The sequence below is a fragment of the Branchiostoma belcheri genome, unplaced genomic scaffold, assembly GCF_001625305.1.
Source record: "Branchiostoma belcheri isolate BF01 breed outbred unplaced genomic scaffold, Haploidv18h27 scaffold110, whole genome shotgun sequence".
NCBI classification, from domain to species: domain Eukaryota; kingdom Metazoa; phylum Chordata; class Leptocardii; order Amphioxiformes; family Branchiostomatidae; genus Branchiostoma; species Branchiostoma belcheri.
In genome coordinates this window covers 483,090-501,930 of record NW_017802492.1, presented here as the reverse complement: position 1 = coordinate 501,930, position 18,841 = coordinate 483,090, and the positions used below count along the sequence as shown (strand labels likewise).

At 41.3% G+C, this 18,841-nt stretch overlaps 1 protein-coding gene across 1 annotated transcript in view; it reads left to right on the top strand.

The window, feature by feature from the left end:
- LOC109486640 (trinucleotide repeat-containing gene 18 protein-like) overlaps nt 1–15,509 on the top strand; it is a 51,305-nt gene extending 35,796 nt beyond the window's left edge. The window contains exons 17-31 of the mRNA XM_019790500.1: nt 925–1,083; nt 1,317–1,559; nt 1,689–1,810; nt 2,215–2,406; nt 2,905–3,130; nt 3,720–3,834; nt 4,279–4,354; nt 4,496–4,604; nt 5,153–5,293; nt 6,105–6,323; nt 6,577–7,403; nt 7,885–7,966; nt 9,887–10,008; nt 11,710–11,874; nt 12,434–15,509. Of these exons, the coding sequence (XP_019646059.1) occupies nt 925–1,083; nt 1,317–1,559; nt 1,689–1,810; nt 2,215–2,406; nt 2,905–3,130; nt 3,720–3,834; nt 4,279–4,354; nt 4,496–4,604; nt 5,153–5,293; nt 6,105–6,323; nt 6,577–7,403; nt 7,885–7,966; nt 9,887–10,008; nt 11,710–11,874; nt 12,434–12,634 (2,999 nt within the window). The 3' untranslated portion in view covers nt 12,635–15,509. The remainder of the gene's footprint in view (nt 1–924; nt 1,084–1,316; nt 1,560–1,688; nt 1,811–2,214; nt 2,407–2,904; nt 3,131–3,719; nt 3,835–4,278; nt 4,355–4,495; nt 4,605–5,152; nt 5,294–6,104; nt 6,324–6,576; nt 7,404–7,884; nt 7,967–9,886; nt 10,009–11,709; nt 11,875–12,433) is intronic.
- Nucleotides 15,510–18,841: the final 3,332 nt, after the last annotated feature.

Below are 18,841 nucleotides of genomic sequence, written 5' to 3'. Positions count from 1 at the left end.
GACTGAGAGGGGGGAATGGGGCGGGAGGGGTCTTTCCCTTCCGCGGTGCGGAGCTTGTAAAAATTTGAGCTAAAAAAGAGGCCATTTGAGGAATACCCAAAGGAAAAAAATGTTATTTCTAAGGTGTGTACAATGTATTCTTGATTGGTAATTTTTCACATTTGATCTGGCATTCTTGACCAAAGAAATACAGTCACAATGCCCCTATGCTGTATTTCAAATTACCGGTAGCGTAGGGGGAAATTTAGCGTAGGGGGTCCAAATTATGGCGTAGGGGGCCCCTACGCTACTTCGCGCTAGCTAGAACCCTGCTCAAAGTCATCTTTCTGTTCCTATCATGTTTATTATTGTACCCAGCGTTTTGTTGCATGCCAGCTCCTTTTCTTGCACTATTCTGAGCCCTCGCACCCCAAAGCACTAAAAGATCTAGCATGGAACAAGTTGTCCACCATGTCCTAGGTAATGTGGGTAAAATGTCTTTAAATGTATCCTGACAAGTTTACTTGTGAATTGAGTCCTATAGAATGGTCAAGTTTGGCAAGAGTCAGTCTTAACAGTTTTGGCATAGCAAAAAAAGTAACAACAAGGCATACTTTCAGTCACTAGTCAATGTTTTTCCATATTCTTAGTTGACTAGATTTGGAACAAACTGCAAAATAGGATCAAACAGAACATTTGCCAAGTTTCCCATTTTGCAGTAGATCCCCAGTTGTGAAAGAACAGATCTGTAACAGAAATGCTATAATGCCTTCAGGGCATAAAATATTACCTTTTCTTTCAGTTGTTGTTAGTACATGTATATGGTATATGTAGCAAGCCTTTAAGCTAGGATTGCTTTTAGAGTACTCCAGTGCATGCCCCTTAACAAAGATAGTGTTCCGAGGGCACAAGTTTAATTTGTGTTTTTTGTTTTGTTTTAACCAGCAGATGATTGGAGTGATGCTGATCTAGATATAGACACCATGACGTACAGTGAAACATCAGGCCTGGGTCTTCTTGCTAAGTATGCTGCCTCCAGTGCTGCCAGTATGCCCATCGCACCTAGCACAAGCAAGAAAAGGAAGAAACCTTCAAACAACGATGGTAAAAAAAATTATCCCTATCTTTTCTCAAACCTGGATGTACTGGAAAATTTCAGTGATTTTCATTGTAATATTTTGTCAATCTTTGATTCATTATCTTTACCGAAGGAAAAAATCTTTTTGCTCTGTTTCCTCTTCTTCTCCAAACCAAAAAGGTCAATGACCCGAGCCAGACTATCTTACCTTTAAAGTTTTTCGATTTCATCTGCTAGAACTAATGTGTTTGAATTTCAGATGCTGATGATGAAGCCCCAGCAACAGAGGTTAAGGGATCCAAAAAACGGAAGCCTACGCAACCCAGCAAGAAGACCACCACCTCCACATCAGATACACCGACACCCAAGAAGCCCAAGAAGTCCAAGAACACCAGCACGGAAGGAAAAGTTTCTCGGCCCAAGAAGAAGAAAGTCAAGGAGCCGGAACCCGTGGAAGACGAGGTCCCGCTTCTCGATGACGATGCTTGGGCGCGCCGAAGAAGTGAGCGAATCTTTTTACACGAACCACCAACATCTAGTGGAGCAACCACATTGACAACCCCCACCTCACCCACCAAGGGTCCGTCTGCAACGGTCACTCCTTTTAACAAAATCACCTCTGTTCCAGCAGCTAAGGCAGCCACTCCTTCCAGCAAGGCAAGTCCCGTGCCAAGTGGCAAAACGGCTTCTTCCACCCCTTCAGGCAAGGTGAAGAAAACCAAGACAGAGAAGAATGAAGAAACATCCACAAAGGTACATGTTTATGCCAAAAAACAATCCTCTTTGGATAGACACAGTTTCTACAATCTGTCTTTATCAGTTATGTACCGTAATTCCTGAAATTTTACAATACTTTTATGTTGTTGTCACGGTCACTTCTCTACCATGAACCTATCATTACCCTTATGAAATCATTTCTGTTTTGGTGTCATCCCTGCACTTTCAGCGAACATGTCCATTTTCCTCAGACTGTGAAATTTTGCTACCTTGAGGACAAAGTGAATTACAGTATATAATTGTGTCCTGACACACTCATTGAACTAATATGTAGGTAATGACATTTCCAATAGTGCCTGCCTTAGTAAACTTTTAGAACTACATGTATGAGTACAATGCTGAGTTACCAGGAAATACATTGACCTTTTCTTTGATCTTAGCCTTCCTCGAGTAAAAAGACGAAAGACAGTACCAAGGAAACCCCCACAGAGCCTCTTGTACACCCTGGAGATGCACCTGTCAGTAAACCCAAGAAGAAGACCAGTAAGGCAAGCAAGGCTGCCAAGGAAGATGCTACTCAGACCAAGAAGGCCAGCAAGCCAAAAGCACCTAAGAAGACACCCAGTACTTCAGTAAGGTTTTATATACTACCTACTGATTAAGCCAAAAAGCAGTTACTCAAGCAAATGGATTTGATTTGGGAAACGGTCAGTGTCAGTGGCACTGACGAAAGCTAGCGGATGCTACCTGAAATGTTTGACCGTTTCCAAGATCATATCCATTTGCTCGAGTAACTGCTTTTTACCTGGATGTCTAACCTGCACCAACATACATGTACCTACTGATTAGTGTAAAAAAAGACATATCAAATCCTTTGCTTCTTTGATAACTGTGTCAATGTAACATCACTTAGACTTCCAAGACAAAGTGCATTCAAATGTGTTATGACATTGTTTGATGCCAAAAATTGTTGGTGATAGATAGATAATATAACTGAATTTTCTATTTGAAATACTAGTAACAAAGAAAAAAAACAAAAAGATGACCATCATATGGTCATAGTATACCAATTCATGCTTTTAAAAGGCAAAAAGAAGGAAAATGACAGTGTTCTTCTCTTCCTTCCACAGACACCTACAGAGGCCATCCCATCTACAGCACCTCCCAAGGCACCCAAAGTCAAAGCCAGCACCCCTGTCGTGACCTCCCCACCCCCACTACCAGCCCCACCCCTACCCCCTGCTCTCCCCACCCCCACACCCATGGAGCAGGACTCTGTCTCCAACGAGTCTTTCAGCGACGGGGAAAACTTACCTCTCAGTAACTATGTGGACCAGCAGAGACCATCCACACCAGGTAATCACTTGGAGTTGTACTATAATGTGTGAAGCACATCGGCAGAACGTACTGCGCCTGCGCAAAACCCTGATTTTTCGGGGTTTTCGTTAGATGTTTGGTCAACATTGCATTAGAATTTTTCTCGTTGCAGAGGATATATTTTCCAACATAACATTTGGCAACTACAGGCGGGATGTTAACCTTATATGCACAAATACGACCTTATATGAGATGTTCTACCGAGGTGGTATGTATAATACATTACGGGTTTTGCGCAGGTGCAGTACGTTCTGCCGACGTGCTAATGTGTGATGTATTCATGTGCTTCTACCTTCATCTGTAATTTTGTTTCTAGCAGAAACCACATCAAGCAAGTAAAATATTTGTGTAAAGCTAAAACTTTTGTTCCAACACAAAGAGCTGTTTTCATCTATAGCTTTTGACCAGTAACTCCGGTCTTCTTCAATAGACTGACCCAGTGAGGTTTGTCACGTGTCTTCTCTGAAGTGTGACGTCAACACTGGGTCAAGTTTTAACTTTAAACTACCAAAACAGATGAACTTTCATGACAGTACAAGTAAAATATTGTTGATTTTTCCTTTTGCAGAGCCTCGACTAGTCAACATCCAGAAGGAGGAGCTGAGAGATGGCCTGCGGGTCATCATCCCCATAGACGGACTGTTCCACACGGGATACGTGGACGAGATACAGCCTCCTGACGTGTGAGTGTCTTCTTCCTTCTGTAATCTTCAAGCAGATCTTTCAGACAGCATCAAATTGGTCAGCCAGTATCCATTTGCCAGTCAGTCACCATTTGCCACCCGAGTAAGGCTGGCGTAAAAAATCTTACCAGTACAAAAAAAGAGAGCTTGATAAAAGTGCCTAAAAACACTGCAATTTTGCCAAAGCCTATACCTCTGGAGAGTGTTCCCTCTACTCCCTTTAAGTTTTTTACTCACACACTGCAAAACTGCTGCCAATTTAGCGAAAGAATTTAGACCACTGGCGGAAATGTTTTTGTTACTTAGATTTTGTGAGAAACAGCAACACAAAGGCTGCTGATATTACATGAGCTTTTGATATCCCACGAGCATCTATGTTTAATGTCAGAAATATAAAACTTTGAAGCATACTGATCTTGTATTATTTTGATACGAATGTTGCAGATATGGTGCTGTGATTGATGGGCAGAGAGGTCATCGACCCCAGGTGTACTCCCAGGAGCAGATTCTGCAAGAGGCTGTAAGTGTTCTCCACTTCCTCTTTCTTTCTTCTTCTTCTTTCATTTTGAGGCAGCCACCTTCAACTAGCTGAAGATTCTGCTGAGCTCATGGTGAGCAGTTTCATGAACATGTCTAACCTGCAGTCTCCCTGACCCCACAGCTCCATGACGTGAAGCCAGGCTCAGTGAGGTTCCTGCCTGAGGGTGCTCGGGTGTGTGCCTACTGGAGCCAACAGTACCGCTGTCTCTACCCCGGAACTGTCGCTAGGAGTAAGTCTATTAATGAGTGCTCTAACCAAAATTTTTTTCTGTCAGCCTAGGTTCATTATAGCACCGTGGGAGAGAGTGCTAAAAAAACTGCTTGCAATCTATGGGGGGGTCTGGGGACAAATTTAGGATTTTCAAGCCTTTAGAAACGCAATTTCCCACATTTTGAGTGGCAAATCATGGGGTTGAGTTGAGTGTAGTTGTCGGTGGTCCTTTGGATGTTTTCATATTTTTTAGATGTATACCCAAATATTGGCAAAAGCTGGTCACTTGTCCCTGATGACTTAGAAAGTTGCCTTCCTGTACACAAGGTAATGGGTATGTAGAGTTAACAACAATATTTAATTTCTCTTGAATCTATTTGTGGAGGGGATATTTTCCCTTTAAATGTAAGATGATCAGAGTTTCAAAACCGTTCAAACCTTACAGTCCAGTCTTAAGCAACTTTTACTTACATGTACAAAACTGCTGTGTCAGCCTTAAAATAAGGTGGTTTACAAACAAAGTCAAGTTTTAAAGTGCTAACCCTAATCCTATCTATCATTTGACAGTGAGCCCCTCCCCCGATGGTAGTGACGACGACAAGACCTTCGTCAGCGTGGAGTTTGACGACGGCGACTCGGGCCGCATCCCGCTGGACCACGTTCGGCTCCTTCCTCCTAACTACCCCGTTGTTGGTAAGGAGCGCGGTGGTAAGGCTCCCTGTGCAGTGTGGCTGGCACAGTAACCTATACTCTTGCACCGGGCAAGCAGCATCCAACTTGCCTTACGTGTTCTAGCTCCAGCATGCCCCCCTCCCCCCTCTAGGAACTGTCTGTCCTCTGGCCTGGAGAAGGAATGGTTTCTCTCCCTCTGATATGTGTGCAGTTTTCTATCAGAAGAAACAGACTAGGACTAAAAAATCCAACTGGATTTGTTACTAGTACTTGGAGGCAAATCTTCTGATATGTGTGCGGTTTTCTGTCAGAAAAAACAGACTAGGACTAAGAAATCCAACTGGATTTGTTACTAGTACTTGGAGGCAAATCTTCTGATATGTGTGCAGTTTTCTGTCAGAAAAAAACAGACTAAGACTAAGAAATCCATATCTGACAAACTGGATTTGTTATGAAGTGGCAAATTTTCAGTGTTACAAAAATATCTTTTTAGGATATTACCAGTCCTGTGGTTTGCAAGACAAACAAATATTTAATAGCTGGTTTACATACACAAAGGTACATGTACCCATAACGGATGGAGAAAAATTCTTCTGAAAGTACTGTAGTTTGCTTTCAGGCCAAACTGAAAAAGGTAGCATAAGATAAAGGTACTGCTTTGTAAGAGCATGGTCAGCATGTTTCTTATTCCAGGTAAGAAATGACGCCACATGGAGTCCAACAGGCCTGCAGAAGCATGCCACATCAGAGCTTGATGTGCTGGTTAGCTTTAAAGCATGGAAGATTGCAAATGAAGACTTAAAGCTAAAACAAAGGAGTGGGATAACCTTCGTAATTTGTTTTCCAGACTTTAGCATGAACCCGATCATGCTCCACGGGAAGAGGCGGCGGCGGTCGGGAGACGTTTCTAAGGACGGCTTGTCAGACGCGAAGGGCGACACTTCTGACACGGACTCTAGCACGGTCCTCATGGACCAGAAGGAGGTGGACAACGTCGTGTCGCAGCCGGAGAAAACTAAAGCACCGACCAAGAAAGCGTCCACTGCACAATCTCGAGCAAAGAAAGGTGAGTATCAAACAATGATACAAAGAACGCATCCTTTTTATGTAGTCTTGCTATGATTTTTTTTGCATAGAAGTTGATGTGGTAAAAGAAAAATTTTTTGACAAATTCTTTTGACAAGGAAATTTTTTTACCAAAAATTTTTGGACAAGGAAATTTTTTTTTAAGAAAAATTTTTTGACAAGGAATTTTTTAATGTAGTAAGATGCTGTAATATTGAGGCACTTACTTTGATCTTTTTTTTGTTTTACACCAGGTAAGGCTAAATCAGAATCTGTACTGCCCCTGTTGCTGGATTACGACTCCTACACTGGCGATCTGGGTGTCATTTCTGAGGAGGAGGAGGAGGATGGACGATCTTCATCTAGAAAAAGCAGCCCTAAAAACAGCCCAAAGGCATCTCCTGCTCGAAGCAGCTCTGCCGGCAGCACTTCGAAGAAGAGCAAGAAGTCCAACTCAGGAGAAAAAGCCAGCAAGCTCAAGTCTAAGGACAGCAAAAAAGAGCCAAAGGTGAAGCTGGACAGCGATGAAAAACCGTCTCCCATTCCAAAATCCAAGACAAACTCGGAAAAGTTCTCCAAACCGAGCACGGCATCAGAGGACCAGAAACCGACAAAGTCTAGCAAGAAAGAAAAGAAGGTCTCCAGCGATGTGTCTGATGAATCTGCCTCCACCAAGGGTGAGAAGAAGAAGACTGCAGGAGACACAACCACCACGAAAAAGACCAAGAAGGCCAAAAAGGCAGAATCCTCAGACACAGGCGCATCTGACTCAACACCAGCCAAGAAAACGACCAAGAAGGATGCAGCAAAACAAGCCAAGAAAGACACAGGAGCACAAGAAACCCAGAAGTCCCAGAAAGGAAAAGCATCTGATGTCACAACAAAGGCAAAGGCGTCCTCAGCGAAGGTTGCCCCACCGGACTTCGAGGAAGAGTCCAATTTGGATGATTCTGAGGCCCAGAGTTTTGCTGACTCCAACAGTATTGCTCCGAGCAATGTGACGTCAGATGTTGAGGATGATGATGACATCTCTGAGGACACTCGCAGTGAGAGGTCAGAGGACATCAAGAAACCAACAAAGGTGGGGATACTGGTAGTATTTAGCCTTATTCGATTCCTTTTTTTTTTATGAAAATGAAAATATATCATGCCTAATTCACTTGGGACCGATTCTGTAAGCATGAAGTTTACAGTCACATAACCTGCAAAAGTGAAACAAATTATGCGAGGACTGTGTATTCAATATACCTTTCTGAGACTGTGTATTCAATATACCTTTCTGAGAGAGACTTGCAATGTCTTGTCTAATTTCGTGGCTGCATATTCCAAGTGTTGGACTGCAACTCAAACATTGATAATTTTTGAGAATGTCGCATGGTAATAAGAGTTGTGCAAACCTTGTCAATGTTACAACATATACAGGTTTAATAGCATGGTTTGAAATGATCCATTTTAACATCACTCCTCTTGCACTTCCCTACCATTGACTCAGAAGGCTTGAGTTGGTTTTCTGGTGTGCATGGTTTTTGCCTTCTCACCTACTATTGGTTGTTGGCACCCAGAAACCCCCGGCACGTGGTAGCAAGACTAGACGCCGCTCTGCTGACAAGACGCCCTCCGTTGAAAGCAGAAGCAAGATAGCACGTAAGCTGCCTTTCTTACTGTACGCATGATGGGCGAATGGATCCGAAGCAAAGAATTAAAACCATAATAATTGCATGTAACGGAGGCATAGCATGTCAAGCTCCAGTTGGGAAGGTTCTATGGTTCCCATTGCTATGGCATAACTGCTTCAGGCTCAGCATTTTTGTGCAATGAAAGCATTGGTCACAAAACCAACATTTTCCCAAACAGTTTCTGTTCAAGGAAGTTACTTTTGATTCATCATACATATATCCATTGACAGTATCTTTGAGGAAAGGAAGAAATGTCACAGAAACTCAGAAGATGTCCTGTGTAAATGAGGGTAAACTCCTTTTTTTTGCTGTTGGATTTTGTATAGCCTGATTAAATCGCTTTACGGTTGCCGACCGCCCAACATCCAGCCGCCCCCAAAGCCGCGGACGGCAGAGTTTGCGTTACACAGACTAGATTTTGTAGTGTGAAAAGTGATCTTAAATGCTACTGACTTTTGAAATCCTGCACACAAAGCCTGAAAGCAGTTTATGCCATACATGGAGCAGCCAGGAACCAAGTGATGCCAACTAAATTGTAACAGATGATAGTTTTAGATTTTCTCGTAATTAGCCTATCGATTGTAAAAGTTTGAGTTTGTAATGTCTGGTTGTGTATGCATCCTGTTCACCATGCCTGCTGCCATGCCTACCCATCCCTGCATGTAGAAATGTAGAGTCCTGCGTGATTTTAATTTTTTTTCCTGAAATGATAGTAGAACCTCAGTAGGACTTCGAGGAGTTTTCTTTTTTTTTTTCTACAGGACAGTAGCATGCTGTCTCACAAATCTGACTTCAGTGAGGTTTTTGTGATAATGATTTTGCAAAGGTATTTGAATGACCAACCAAGTTCCTCAAATCATAGTAACTTTTCCAAACAAAAGAATATCAATTTCTTTTATTGGAGAAATACATTTTTTTTAGATATTTTTGGAACCTTTTTTACGAAAAAATGACAGAAGTCACTTTTATATACCCAAAATATAGAAATATCACAATTACATCAACTGAAGTTAGGTTTGTACTTAGTGCATGATACATACCTGTTGGCTTTTGAAAAGTTCAGGTATCTAGTTCCTTTACTTTTTTATATATTTTTTTAAACAAAACATGTTTGTATTGCCATTTCTTGACGCAAGATGTGTAACATTTGGAGAAAATCATCGAAGACAGTGAAAAAATAGCTGAATTGAAGTGCAACATAGATAAGGTACATGTATATGTGTAGCCCTTTGGTACATAAGAAACTAGGAATTCTATAAGTAACACAAGAGTATAAGGCAGATTTTTCACATGCTGCTCATTTGCATTAGGAGTGAAACGTTTTACGGGAATTTCAAATAAAGCCTTCAGTCAGTATTAGTATCCACGCAATAATCAGGCAAATTTCAATCAAATTATGGAAAGTAGAAGTTGTTTTTATGATATTTCAGCCAGCTGAAAAACCTATTCAGGAGTGAACATTGTATCCTGATATGATGGCACATCCTGTTTAGTAATGGTTCCATGTGCATCATCTTTGTAAGCTGATTGTGGACCTTGGCTCATGTTGCTAGGATGCACTTGTTTAGAATTAACACAGAATATGCACAGCTAGGTACTAGAAACAGCTAGGTACTAACCATTATCATAACTTGTTCGATTCGGACCGCATTTTCTCCAGAATGTTACACACGTTGCTTTAACCTTTTGAGATTAAAAAAAAAAGAAAATGTGTGAAACTTTGTGGATAATTCTTGATGACTGTGAAGCCAACAGTGTTGCCTGTAGAATTGTTCTTTGCCTTGTGTTTCCTGCTTCTGACCCACCGCTGCTTCCGCCATGCTGTTCACGGCTCCCTTCTGACCGCTCAGTCTGATTGTAGTGTACTGTTCGGCCTCGTCACGTGCAGCTTTCCTGCCAGCCCGCCAGCTCTGGCGCTGGTCTGGCAAGAGCACGCAACGCAGAGGAGTCAAGGGCAAGGGCAAGAAAGTCTTCTACAAGGCCATACAGCGGGGCCATGAAATCATAAGGGTATGTGGTACCACACCTACAGACATACATGTAACTGCACTGCCTTCTGCCATCAAAAACGTTCTAAATTTTCGAATGAAAGCTCGTCTGTGTTGGTAGAATCCCATAGTTATGGAGTCCAAGCTTTTGTTCCAACACAAGAAGGAAACTCAGGCCACACCAATTTAATTTGTTGCTTCTCGGATCGTGCTGTCCATTTTTTTTTGGTTTGCAAAAAAAAAAATTTGTTCTAAATAAACTGCAAAATGCTCAATGAAAGACATATTTTGGCCCCAACAGTTGAAGAAAGTCCTTTTCTTCCTAGTTCTTAAAGTTTTTCAATGTAACAATGCAATTTTGTTTCTTTAAAAGTTCAAAATCTATTGTTTTAATTATAAACCAGCCTGGTATGTTCACTTCATGGCTCATATTGTAACATTTCCGGCTATCATGGGGCGCCTTGGCCTGTTTTTTCATTTTCACCCTGTCGCTTCATTTTTTTTAAAATCCGAGAAACAACAAATTAAATTGGTGTGGCCTCATCATGAATTTTTGGTCAATCTTGCCAACCTTTGTCAGATGTATGACATCATCACGTTTCCGAGTTTCGGAGTATCAGGGAGTTCATCATATATCTGACGAAGGTTGACGAGATCCACCGAAAATTTATGGTGAGTTTCCTCCTTGTGTTGGAACAAAGCTTGAACTCAAAGCTTAAATTCATAGAAGTGTATAACATACATGTACTTATGTAAGGTTTCATTCTGAAAACAAAACTCCTTTCAACTCCAGTTTTGGTTAGCCAGTCACAGAGGAGGCTGAAGCACAGGAACATAATACATGTATCTACAGACCTAAAAGGAATAGTGGAAAATTGTGATCGATTGCTTCTGGCTTAACTAGGCTACATGGCTGACCATGATTTCAACCTCAAGAAGCTTCACAATGCCTCATCTTCACATCAAGATTTTCTAAAACTATGCACTGCCCCCATACTCTATTCTTTTTTAAGAAAAAAAAAGCAACTGCTAGCTTTCTGGTACTTCACATGTACTGTAACCCATGATATGTATCAGGCAGCTTTACAATGCCTCATCTTCACATCAAGATTTTCTAAGACTATGCACTGCCCCCATACTCTATTCTTTTTTTAAGAAAAAAAATCTGCTAGTTTCCTGGTACTTCACATGTAACACATGATATGAGCACATCGGCAGAACGTACTGCGCCTGTGGGAAACCCTGATTTTTTACCGGTTTTGTTGGATTTTTGGTCAACATTGCATCAGAATTTTACCTGTTGCAGACGATATATTTTCCTACATAGCATTAGGAAACTACAGACCTTATATATGCGAAGACAACCTTATATGAAACGTTCTGCTGAAGTGCTATGCACGATATATTACTAGCCTCCGTATCAGGCTTATAGAACTGGGGGTTTGGTGGTCTTCGGCTGTTTCCTGATTAGCTCAGTTCTACAAAAAAACGGGTAATTCAACCAGGCCTGCTATGTTGTCGATATGCAATCAGAAAATAGCACATAAAAGCTCTCAAAGACCCTGAAGCCCCCCAAAACCCCCAGTTTTTGGCATGCTATGGAGGCTAACATTGCAGGGTTTCATGCAGGTGCAGTACGTTCTGCCGACATGCTCATAATATGCATCTACCAAGGCGTAGATGGGCTTTGATGTTAACTCATGGAGTGGTGTTTGTGTTCCAGGTTGGTGACTCCGCTGTGTTCATGTCGACGGGAAGACCCAACCTTCCGTACGTGGGGCGGATCGAGAACTTGTGGGAGTCGTGGGGGGGCAACATGGTGGTCAAGGTCAAGTGGTTCTATCATCCAGAGGAGACCATCGTGGGGAGGAGGGCATGTGATGGCAAGGTGAGGGAGGTTATATTTTACATGTCAAAAAAAATAAAACATGTATAAACGTCACCAGCACTGGTGGTTGCTAGAATTCCCTTTTACTTAAAAAATTATTCTTAAAGAGTTGGTGCACCTCCGGGAAGTCATGAGCCCAGACTTTGGGAAGAATTTGCAAATCAAGAAGTATTATCTCATGTCTTATCCCTGCCCTTTTTGTTGAGTTAGTATTTATTGCATATAATTGATGTAGGCAAAGACAAGAATAGCAGTGAGCAATGGTACCGTTAGTAAATATACTTGACGTTTGTTTAAAGGTAAAACTTCTAGGTCGCAAAAGAGACCTAGATTAGAGCTTTGACCCAGTGTTGACATCACACTTCAGCGAAGCCATGTGACAAGTCTCACTGGGTCGAAAGGTCTTTGGTGAGAACATTTCTCTTCTGTGTTGGAACAAAAGTTTTACGTTTAAACATGTAACTATGTAACTACCAGCACAGATGAACTTACATGATAATACTTGACCTTTCATTGCCACTTCTGTTGATGAGACTGCATTGCATATGTCGTCCCCTAGATGGCGCTGTACCAGTCCTCGCACGTGGACGAGAACGACGTCCAGACCATCAGCCACCGCTGCGAGGTCGTTTCCCCGGATGAGTACGAACGCAAGGCCAAGAGCAAACGCAACCAGGATGACCTGGACGACCTCTACTACTGCGCTGGGACATACGATCCAACAAACGGGGCTCTACAGAACGTGTCGGGGCCTCTATGAGCGTCAGTTGTAATTTGAACTTCATCAGTGCATTATGTTAAAGGCATGCAATGCGATTTCAGTGCAGCAAAACTGGACATAGGACGACCTCTACTACTGCCCCGGGACATACGATCCAACCAACCAAAGGGGCTTTACAGAATGTGTCGGGGCCTCTATGAGCGTCAGTTGTAATTAGAACTTGATCAGTGCATTATACGTTAAAGGCATCCAATGCAATTTCAGTGCAGCAAAACTGGAAATATTGTGGATAAGGCAATCTGTGTGATATTGACACATACTGCCTTACATTAGCAGATTTAAATCGGCATTTCATACTTTGGGCATTTAAATCTGCAGAAACAAGCCCCAAGATGAGTCCTTTATTTTCTGGGCGGTACCCTGAAAATCAGCCCAGGGCCCTTCCAGTAACCATTTTCTGTCAGACTTTGGGGACTTTTTGCTCATGAGGGTTGATAGACACTGGGATAGTACAAGTGTGGTTTCACCTCAGCATGTAGATAAATGACTAGAATATTGGCATTGAAAAATCAGGTTTCCAAGCCCCAAAAACTGCACTGGGTGCCTTTAAGGTAAAATACATTGATGCAATATACACCAACTAGGCAGTACAGCTGGAGGTTTCAGGACTTTTTTCTTGAGTTTTTTTCCATACTTTGCTGGTGTCAAATAATTTGAGTGGAATGATTGTGAAAAATTGAAACATACACAAGCTGTGGGTCCAAAATTGTTTTGATTTATAGGCAAAACCTCATCATGAGATCCCACTACACACACACACCAGTTGTGGTCTTTCCTCAACAGATCCATTTATTTAGTAAGGAATGTTACACTGTTTGGGCCCATTTGTTTTTCCCCAAAATTTGTATTTTTTCCTCACCATCATTTTAGCTCCCTGTAACTGAAATATCATTCTTCTTAATCCTTGGGAAGAAGGCAAATTTTTCATGGCGTCTTTTGATATTTTTAGATAAGCATCACTTCAGAGAAAAATTAATGTACATACAGAGGTGTGTCGGTAGCTCTTTCCGTAAGGTTGGTAGCTATTGATTCCCAAAAACTATGAAGTTGTAAATTTTCTACAGATCACACAGTTTGTAGATAAAGTGTATGATAATGTGTAGTTTTGTGTACAGAAAAACCAGAATGGTAGAAATGTGGGGCAATTAAAAGGTGTGTCTACTTTCTCAAAGGTCATTTAAAAGGCGTAGTCAACATCAGTCCAAAATTTGTTGCTCAAGATCTCTTATAAATTTATAATTTGTTATAAAGAGACTAAAAAGGACAATGGCAATGCAATGATGGCAGTTGAGCCAACAACAAATTTGCAATATTTTTAGACATTTGTCGCTGTCAAGATTTCCGTATATAGCTAGTATTCTCTGTACAGTGGACTGTAGCTATTTTGTACATGTCTGACACTGATTATAATTATATGAAACATGACAGAAAAGGCAATTTATTGTACAGCAGTGTGACATGCTGCAGTAACTACTTAAAGGAGTGCCTGGAAAAGCCAGTTTAGTGTACAGTTTGGTAAGTGACTGGCGGATAAGAATGTAGAGTAGGGCAGCATATCTTTGTCAAAGTTCCCTGTGTATCACATGTACATGTAGGGGTAGATGTTTGATCATTGTCTCAGTACTATCTTGGGTAAGGCTGTGAGATGTCATGATGTTATGTTTGTTTCATTGATTATCTAGATACTATAGAGGATTGGTAGGTTTGAACATGGCATGTACAATAGTATTCTCACCCTAGCTTTGTACATGTACATGTACTTTCTGCTGCTGTGAGTTCATCTTTAACATCACACATGCTTCCCTCAGACTAGAGAGAGGCCAAGAGAGGGTTAAACAAAGCATGTTTTCACTTTGCTGTAGAAATTTCTCACCATTTTTTTTTATTTGAGGGAAGAGGAAGTGACATTGTAGCCTATCCCTTGCTGTTGGTAGGACTCACTATCTCTTCTTTTGTGTAATTAATGTTATAGCCCCCTTGACCTAAAATGGTATATGCCTACATAGTGTACGCCTATGGTGAGTCGACCATTCTATTATTGAAGATAGGGGGTGCAGAGCGTAATGTCCTTCAGAGAGCACACATGGCTTCTAGTACTTCACCAGTGTTGATGAACAAGTGAGGGATTCTAAAAAAAACGCAAAAGAGCCATTTTGACTAATCAGATGATTGGCTCACTAGTGCAATAGTCACTCATAGTTCACTTATCTAGGAAGGTAGATGACTCGGAAGAAAGAACTCTATTTTTATCGTGCCACAAAAAAAAGTCTCCTATATTTTTGTACCCAGGAAGACAGGAGATCCAACTACAGTCGTTTTCACACATGTGGGGCATTTGATACATTTATGAAGAAAAAGAAAACCCTGTCCGCTTTCATAAAGAGATGTATTTCTGTGTAAATAGAGAGAGATGTCTTTAAAAACGGGCTTCTTGTATGTGCAATATTACAGAACAGAAAAGCCTAGAAACTATCTTAGATTAAATAATTGTTCATGTGCATTCACTTGAGTTGATTAGGTAATAGTGAAGTAAAACTTGTTGAGCGAAGCTCATTTTTGTTGTTGTAAAGAAGGTGGGGAAGAGGCATTGCTGTCCCCCAGTGCTGGCCAACTTGGGAACAGCGATGCTGTCACTCCCCTATATTTTGTTAGGGTTAGTCTGTTCCAGTTGGAACGTTTAGTTATTTGTAGAATCAGGAACCGTTCTGTTACATTCCTTGTTGATTGTCTTGTCAGACTAAATGTTGTGTTACCTGTTTATGTTCTGATATTGTGGCATATAGTGCACTTTGTTATGTTTTGTACATAATATCAAGAACCTTGATTGAATAAATAAAGATGCGATGAAGATTCACCAAGCAGTATCTGTTTGTATTTCTTAAAATGCAATGTCAATAGACAGTACACGTGTATATTGTAAAGGGTAATCCATGAAGTGTCTGATCCACGATAGGACTGTCTCAGGGTAATAGGTTGCGAACACGTTACGAAGCTGAAGTGCAGTGCATGGATCAAAAGCGGCCCCTAGCAGTCTGCTGCAGGACTGCAGCAATACGTTGGCTCAGTTGCTCATATTACTGCAGTGATTTTTTATCGCCGCTGTGGGGCGCTTTCGATCTATCGCGAATTTAACGTGTTCACAACTATATTTCCTTCTGAATAGTAATAGTATAATGGTTTATTGGTAAAAACACGGGACAAATCGGCCTTGTAGTATATACTGAATTGCGCCGAATTTTACATTCCACATATTCAGTAAAACTATGTAACACTGTAGGCTACTTTTCTCAGTGATGTGTGACAGACAGTTGTGGCGAGCTAACTTTGTATGCTCCACCTCTACGGAGGATGAATGATGATGATGATGATGATGTAGGCTACGTATATAGCTAATATAGTACATATACAAATATATACAAATAACGTTCAATAATTGTCGACATGGTTTTCCACACTATAAATATAGCGTGGTGGTTCAACATCAAGGATATTAAAAGCAGCATTATTGTGCAGAATCGTTAAAGGCGAGACTGCTCTCGAATCAAAACAGTTCATAACAGTTCAGTGACGAGTTTAGCCAACATTGGCTTCGCACACTTGGTGTATCTTTTGGTCCCTCTGGCCTGGGAGTACTGGAGCGAGTTCCTCAGCTGCCGACCGTGCAGATCTCCCCTCGTCGGAGGAAGCCAGCAACAGAAGCGAGACGACTGTCTTTTTTTTGCAAAGTTCGGGCAAAGATTGTAGAAGAAGACCTTTATTGCACGACAATTGTACAGGGTACATTGTATGGCAAATAGGTAACAGTATGTAGCATAGTAAAATAGATAGGTATAGAGTAAAACTTAACAACTTATATATAGAAAAGAAATACTAGTAATCAAAAGTTAGCTTAAGCTTTACAATCAGGCGGAGTTATTTATGGGTACATGTGACAGCAATGCGGTCGGAAAGAGGTTCAAGTTCCAAAGTTCACAAGGCTTCCGGGTATGTAGTATACTGCCGGCCCAACACAATAGAAGGGTAAGTGATAAGCATAAGGTACATTACGAAGGTGAAGTGCAGTGCATGGATCAAAAGCGGCCCCTAGCAGTCTTCTACAGGACTGCAGCAATACGTTGGCTCAGTTACGTTGCTACTATTACTGCAGTGATGTTTCATCGCCGTTGTGGAGCGCTTTTGATCCATGGCGATTTTAACGTGTCAGAACTATAGAAGCAGGGTTAACCGGTTTCCTTCTGAATAGAAAGGTAAGTGATAAGGCAGCCGTTTGATTATTCTTAAACCTTATTAGTTTAGATAGAGACATTCAACGCACTAAATTTAGGGAAAATGACAATGAAAGAAAGAAATGACAATGAAAGAAAGGGTGTTTGTTACAGAGGGCGAAAAAAATACCCAAAGTTTTACCGTTTCTCAAACACTCATTTAAACCCGTTTAAACCAACTGTAAATATGGTCATTTATTGGAAAAAAAACGATTTAATGAATATTTTTTTGGTTGAATCATGTATCTGTAAGGCAAATAATGATATGATGAAAATATTGTTGGTCTATTACGTTATAAAGCTTAACAAAGAAATGCATAAAATTATGATGATTCATCAACAGATGGCAAGATCACACCGGTGTTTATTGTAATCTAATTACTTAATTGAGAATATGCAAATTCTGGTGATTCCATATCAGGTGGTAAGACCACGCTGCAGGAAGATGGCCGGAGTGAGCATGGAAGGGAAAGAGCTCCGGTAAAATTAGTCCCGGAAGACGCACTACACCCGTTTTAGGTGGTGAGTCGCACTTAACGTTGTCCTATATATAGTCGTGACTATTTGGACCGAACGTATTGTATTGAAATGAAGCTAAAACACAGAATGGTGTGAATTATTTGTGGCGACCGGGTTCCCTGGGTTTAAACCTGCACTTAGTAAAACGGCCGCTGTGGGGCGTTTATATGTATGCCATCTTTTCCCACTTTAAGGTCTCATTCCGGTATTCTTCCGCGTGGGTACTCTAAAGTAGATCGTACTAAAAATTAAATGCGTGTATGGATGTGTGTTTATATCCGCCAGAAATTGCATTTTAGCTAAGTCAGTTGGCGTAAACCGCTTGTGATATGAGAGGTTGTTTGTATGTGCTAAAATTAGTGGGTAAGTGTTGACATCCGCGCGACAGGTCGGATGTTTACACGCTGTTGTGATGGGTAATGCGGTCAGGAGGTAGCAGCGCTGGAGGACCTCTGGCGGAGAGTGGCCAAGTGCAGTTTATAATTAAATAAAAAGAGATTGTTGGGTTAGATCTGGTTGGGAATTTTTTGACGTAATGTAGGGCCATTGTGCTCAAAATTGATTGGATAGACTAGATGGCTGTCATTCAAATTATAGGGTTTTGGCCTATGTAAAGTTACGTATTTTGCCATAGGCGGCCATAGTTAACAAAAACTCAAGAATGAGACCTTAATAGAAATGAAAAATATTCACCAAAAATCAACGATTAGTGCTAAGGTCCCAATTTTTGAACAATGTTTGCCCAGGATTTAATGTCCGATTTTTCAGCGAACGTTGCATTGCGTAACCATGCCCGTTGCCATGGCAACGGACGAGGCCATTTCTGCGGGGGTTGATGCACACCGTCCTTTCATCTTACTCCGTTTTACAAAGATTTACAGTCAAATAACGTTTTGAAAAGCTGACATAGTCAATGATACATACACTTAAGATATTTCCCTGACTACCAGTGTTGCGAAAGACGTCTATGAAGCAAGGACTGACAAGCGCAAGCTTGCAAATTTTATGGAAATCGTGTAAACCCAAATTCACGGACAGCACATGTAAATCTTAGAAGCGTCGATTACGGATATTAGATCTTCATATGAAATTGTGGCTAGAGTTAAGGAACCACAGAACAGGAAAAGATTCAAATATTATATATATGTGCACTTTGCTTTCAGGAAAAGCGTCAAATGCAAGTCAATCCCACGCGCTACGAATTGTTTAAACAACGTTGCCAGCAGCCTGACTGTCCACCAACCTAATATCGCAAGCCTGACAAGTAGGGTTATCTGATTACACCCCAAAGTAATACCCATTACGTGGCTTGATTAACCTGGCCGAATTGTGCCATTGTTACCCCCCCCCCCATACACACGCACGGATGCACGCATTGAGTCTGAGGCGCACTCCACCCCCC